Genomic DNA, 6,174 nt, shown 5'->3' with positions numbered 1-6,174 from the left:
ATACATCTGTTTCTCAAATGTAAAAAAGACTAAGATGAAGCCTGTGTCATTGAATTACATTTTGAAATGATGATTGCAAGCATAATTAAACATTCACTGTTAAATAAGTAACTGAGAGAAGGGTAAACTTCCCTAGCATCCTTTAAAAAATCCCTTTGGTACATAGAACTGTTTAATCAGGGAAAAAATCTTTGAAAGAGTGAACAAAACAAGAAAGATGTGGAGAAAAAATATCCACATTATATGGAAATTATTATATGGGAATTATACGGAAAAAATTGCTCTAAAGTGTATTTTAGTCTTTGCTCCCCCATAAAATTCTGGATTGATTTAATTCATATAGAAGTCAATTTATTATGCTTAAAAATGTGAGGTTTGAAAACTGTTATTTTAGCAAGTATAATGGTAGGTGTCACTGTAGATTGAATTCATTGATCGAAGTTATACTTTGCAGTCATTCTAATTTTCTGCTATTTTCCTAAAGTGAAGGATGTGTGTTAGAGGATCCCTTTGAATGGTTTCTTTAGTATATAAAGCTGAATGCTTTGCTTGGTGCTTTTCATTTGGCTATGATACTAATAACCCCACGTGTATACTCTGATTGCCTGGTTTACATTGCAAGTCTTATATGTATATGGTTTTCATGACTATGTATAACTCAAAGTCTTTCAGAATTCTCTTTTTCCTTGTGAAGCACTGGAATTTTTCCTTTGACTTAAAAGGATTAGGGGAATGCACTGATGACTGCTATACTTAGGCACACCATTTTGTTCTTCACGTTCACCATCCATTTGAATGGAAGGGTGCTTTTGTTTTTCATGAAAGAGACTAATAGCAGCTCTCAAACCCCATTTTAAGATTAGGTTCTCTTGTGTTTGTGGCAGGTACCTCTCTTCTTTGCTAGCCCAAGACATAGGAATTATAATTTGATTTAGTTGTGCCCATCTTAAACTGTTTTATTAGAGTTTTTAAGGTCAGTTTAAGGTCACTGTATGCTGGAAATGGTGGCCCTGACTTGCTTCCAGTTTTTATTTTTTCTGAAAAATTTTGCAAGGTGACTTTGTCTCCAGGGCTAGCTAGGGTTAGTATCTTTCTTTTGGTACCAGTCTTTTTAACTTGAGAACTAAAACACTGTTGAAACTTGTCCTCTAAGTCTTTTGTTCTCTCACTTTATGTCAGTTTACTAGAATGCTGACCCTTGAATTTTTCATGAATTTTTGTTCTACAGTGCTCAAGTTCTGTGTATGCCCATATATCCAAATTTTCTGAAAAATACATAAGGAAAAGACCTTCTTTCCTAGAGGGTATAAAAGAAAGGTAGGCCCTCTGTCCTAAAGGGTGCATAATTCTCTTGAAGTGGGTTTTTAATTTCTAAAGTATGCCTTGTCTGTATTTTTGCAGTGATGGAAGTAGTGAGAATTAAGTGTTTTCCTACTGCTACAATTTTATTATCTCAATGGATAACTTAACATGAAAACTCTCTGAAGAGAATCTCCTGTATTGCTTTTTAAAATGTGTTATTTTATAAAGAAAGGCTTTATTTCATAAAAAATGAATGACAGATGCTTGACAACCCACTCTGGTTTTCTCCTTTCTGTAACATCATTGACTCATATTAATATTTAAATCTGAAATGTGAGATAATAGGGATTCTGTACCAGTTGGAAATGTCTAGTGGAAGGTCTTTATCAAAGAAATAAGATCTAGTTGTTCTATACCTAATTTCTAAAGAAACAGCTTTTCTGATTATCTATACATCTGTGATCACCATAGCATTAACTTTCAGGATTCCTAGTTTCAGCTGGGATAGAGTTAGTTTTGTTCCTAGTAGCTGGTACAGTGCTGCTTGCTTGGGTTCAGTGTGAGAATAATATTTGTAACGCAGTAATGTGTTGCTTGTTGCTGAGTAATGCTTACCCCACATCAAGGACCTTCCAGTCCTTGCTCTTCTAGTGAGGAGATGCAAAAGACACCAGGAGGGAGCTCAGCCAGGACAGTTGACCTGTCTGAATTGGCCAAAGGGATATTCCGTAGCATAGAACATCATGCTCTGTTTATAAACTGGTGAGAGTTGGCTGGGAACCACCAGTCACCACTTGGGGATGGGCTGGGCATCAGTCAGTAGGTAGCGAACAGTTGTGCATCACTTGTGTTTCTTGGGTTTTGCTAATCTCTTTTTCTTTTTCATTGCTATTACTATTACTGTTGTTATTATTTTACATTGTTTTACTTTATTTCAGTTATCTGTAGAACAGTGCTCATTGTTTACTACTACTGCTAGCTGAGTTAGGTGCAGTCATGACATGTTTAAATGACATTTTGCTTTGCTTGCTTTCATCCGTTAACTAAATATGTTGCAGCAAAATTTACTGAGATGTTGTCCCAATTCGATTGATAATGAGCGTCTTGAATTATTTGGTGTATGCAGATGAGCTGGAGGAAGATGAGGAAGAATCTGACATGGAGCTAGAGCGACAAAATATTGAAGAGCTTTATGACTTTGTAAGACACACCCATCAGCAGGATATCCAGTTACTTAGAAAGGATGTGCAGCATCCTGCATTAATTCCCATTCTGAGGCCGTACCAAAGTGAGGCTGTGAATTGGATGCTTCACCGAGAGAACTACACAAACACCCCAAGCAGTGGCAAGTATATGGATCTGGAAAACTTGCATAATTGAAGAAAGTGTAATTGTATTGTCAGCAGTAATGTTTCCTTGCTGTTTGATTAGAAGTTTTGTTAATTATTTCTTTGCTAATTTGGTAGAAGTTGTTTGGTTAGTACATTAAATGATAAGCTATGTCTTGCTGAACAGCAGTGGATGTACCTTGTTGGTCATGAAGCTCCATGGAGGTAGACTTCACCTTTTTGTCTCTAAATGTCACAATAAGGCTGAACAATTCTAAGCAGTGTGCTGTTTATAAAGAAACCTCACAATAGTAACATGAACACTTTCTTTGTAGAAAATGCACTGCACTTCTTATGGCGGGAGGTGATTACTCTGGATGGAGTAAAAATCTACTATAATCCATTTACTGGCTGGTATGTTTTTATAGTTACTCTTTCTGAGAATGCCTTATGGTTATACTTCATGAAATCCTCATTGGTAGCTTTATCCTGAAGAATATAGGATAATCCACATCTCCTGTTTCAGTTAGCAACTAAAGAATTAGAACAGTAATATCTTTATTTTAAAAAAAGGACAAACTGGAATATATAGTGCACAGATAAATTTGTAAATCTCAAGTTGAAGATGTAATTCTTAAAGTTTTTGTTTGTTTTTTAATTTCAATAAATTTGTGGTTTAATATTAGCATCAGACCATTGGAGACTTTGACCTTCTTATCCAGTGTGTTTAAAGTCTAAAGGAAGGGGGCAGTATAATGCTTTTTATTAAGGCTAGGTATTGCATTATTAAATCTGTTTCTTTTTTCCCATTAATTTGGTTGGAATAGAACCTTTTGATTGCTAGTTTGCATTCTATTTTTCCTTGTATAACTTTCAGATCTGTGACATCTGAATGTAAAAATATTTCAATTTTTAGAGACAAATGTTATGATATGCTAAGGTTAGCAGGGTAAGGCCTATTAGGAGTTGAAAATTTCTAAAATTCCTGGTGTACATAATTGTCTTGATCAGGTTTATACACTCAAAAAGCTTTCTAACACTTCTTAATCTCATCTAAACTAACCAAAGATAATGCCCCACCATACAAACTTTGCCTTGCTAAAGCTGTGCTGCACGTTTCTGAACATTTGCTTTTGTCACACCATTCTGTAGTTACTGACTTTCATTTGGGAATGCACTTGAATTTTAGTATTATCCGTGAATACCCAACTGCTGGACCCCAGTGGCCTGGAGGTATTTTGGCAGATGAGATGGGCCTTGGAAAAACAGTAGAAGTGTTGGCTCTTATTCTGAATCATACTGGACCAGACATTAAACAAGATGATCTGACATTACCTGAGGTAAGGAAACAAGGATGATAGTTATTACGAAGAAAATGCTTTTCAGAATTAATGCAAATGCACTTCTCTTGAGTTTATTGCTTTCTGGTTTTGTAGCACTCTGTATTTAAAGCTGTATTGCAAGGACATTTTTTCCTTTGTAGGACATGATACTTGGTGGCATAAATCGTGGAATAGTTTGCATGAGAAGCAGTTGATAGTTTGCCATTGTTCAAGGGTGTTATCAGGCAGCTGCACAGCTTATATCATTTACACAGGCTTCAGGAGTGTATAAGTATGTTAGTTTGCTATGTTGGATGTCATTCTCTGCTTCACTTCTTTGTATTGATGAGTGTCAAACATCCATTAGACATATGTTCTATGCTAAAATAGGGACAATTTACACTCAGTAAATAAAGATTTCTGCTCTCCCTCTATTTCATACAATAAGTGGGCTTATTTAGCAACATTTTTACATCTTTTCACTTTCTTCATCATTCATACTGTAAAAACTTAGCACATTCACTAAAACCAAAAATTCTTTCTGAAGGAAGAGAACCATTGTTAAGTAACCTCTTACCACTTCATGGGTTCCATATCTGTGAATTCATGGCAGCATGTTTCATTTTACATCTATTCATAATGGTCTCCTGCCTGCTTGTAATTTTGTCAGTTAAAAGGACTCAATTCTCTGAGAGAAAAGGATGAATCTTAAATGTATGAGAGAGTCAGAACTGAGGAGTATGAAGAGGGGAGTGTAAGCACTAAAGCACGTGGACATCGACTGATGACAGTAGCTAGAGGCTATAACTTTTGGAGAGCTGGAGTTAGTGGAACTGTTTCGTGATACAAGTAGTTGGGACAGACAGCTAATATTTTGGGACCTTTATAAGCAGAATTGTATGACATTGCCTGTGGTTGAAAGGTAGTATTCCATTCATCCAGAAGGCCCCTTGTTATTTGTATTTTTGTTGTCTTCAAATATAAAATGCCTTTGTATGATGTCCTGAAAAAAAAACAAACAAAAATAAAACCAGAAGTGGTTTATTCCACCAGAGACTTTTTGGATGACTCCTGGGTTGTGAAAGCCAATGTCAGAGTTACTTCCAATTATTTCAACTCTCTGCAGGATTCAAACAATATCTGGAATTTCATTGCAGTTACTATTTAAGAACCCTACAGAGCAGCCAATTGGACAGGACAGAGTGAAGTGTCAATGGATACAGCTATGAAACACTTAATAATAGAAAGATCGGCACTGTGGTTTTTTCCAACTTTGAGATTCTTTTTTTACATGCCAGTTTTTGAGTATATGTTTCCTTGGATTGGCTCACTATTCCTGAGTCACTAATAATAGAGTAAAATTGGGAGGGGCAATCCCTAAAAGGAAAAACTTACTCTTTATACAACTAACTAGGGTTTTCCTCTGTATTGGTTACCTCCTTTTTTTGTTTCTTGCTGTACAGTAAATATATATTTTCCTCCCCCATCAGTAACCTAGTTCACTTACAGCTATACATTCCTGCAAATTATTTCCGAAGCAGTGAAGGACCCCAAAAGGCCTGCAAGGCTTCTTGTTCTGTTCTCAGTGTAGGTGCTGAACCCCATTTGCCAAGAAACTGAATGGAATGAGGTGTCATTCTGTACATTAAAAATGAGCTATCTGAGCAAATAAGTGAGATCAGAACATATATCTGTAGCAGCTTATGCTTATTTTCAAATGTGAAAACATTAGTGAAGGTCAGAGTGACTATGAAGAGACATGAGCTAATAACTATTTAATGTTCCTCTGCATTAGGGTAAGCTTGTGAACTTCTTTGTTCCTCCTCAACCTTTAGAAGGAAATAAAAAGAAAAAACCAAAGGAAATGGAGCCTAAATTGAAGGAAAAAATACAATATCCCAGTAAGTATTTCTGATGACTTGTAAAATACGTTTTGCTTTTGGCATTAAGTCTTATATTGGCCACTGGCTATGAGTTCAAGGTTAGTCTTCACTTCTTCAGAATGAAATTATTCTTTTGCTGGGCACTGTCACATGGGATTGCATGCTACAAACAAGTAATCCACAGTTAAAAGTAAAGTTAACAACTCAGAACTCTGAGCTACAGAGCTACATATAACTAAAGGTCTTTGTAAAAGAGTTCATGCATTTAACTGAAATACACTATCTTTTTTACGCCTCAATGAGAAAATTGAGTGACTTATTTCTATTGCTGTCAAATAT

At 35.8% G+C, this 6,174-nt stretch overlaps 1 protein-coding gene across 1 annotated transcript; it reads left to right on the top strand.

Moving 5' to 3' along the window:
• Positions 1–1,945: 1,945 nt before the first annotated feature.
• LOC114059599 (E3 ubiquitin-protein ligase SHPRH-like) lies at positions 1,946–5,867 on the top strand. The gene is made up of 5 exons (XM_027888222.1): positions 1,946–2,064; positions 2,429–2,647; positions 2,966–3,044; positions 3,820–3,970; positions 5,748–5,867. The coding sequence occupies exons 2-5, from the start codon at positions 2,461–2,463 to the stop codon at positions 5,865–5,867; spliced, it is 537 nt and encodes a 178-aa protein (XP_027744023.1). The 5' UTR covers positions 1,946–2,064; positions 2,429–2,460.
• Positions 5,868–6,174: the final 307 nt, after the last annotated feature.

Source organism: Empidonax traillii, unplaced genomic scaffold (assembly GCF_003031625.1).
Source record: "Empidonax traillii isolate 1590-97213 ecotype Southwest subspecies unplaced genomic scaffold, ASM303162v1 scaffold235:size1242204, whole genome shotgun sequence".
Lineage (NCBI taxonomy): Eukaryota > Metazoa > Chordata > Aves > Passeriformes > Tyrannidae > Empidonax > Empidonax traillii.
Note: the sequence above shows the minus strand (reverse complement) of the source record. Positions and strands in the feature narration are given on the sequence as shown.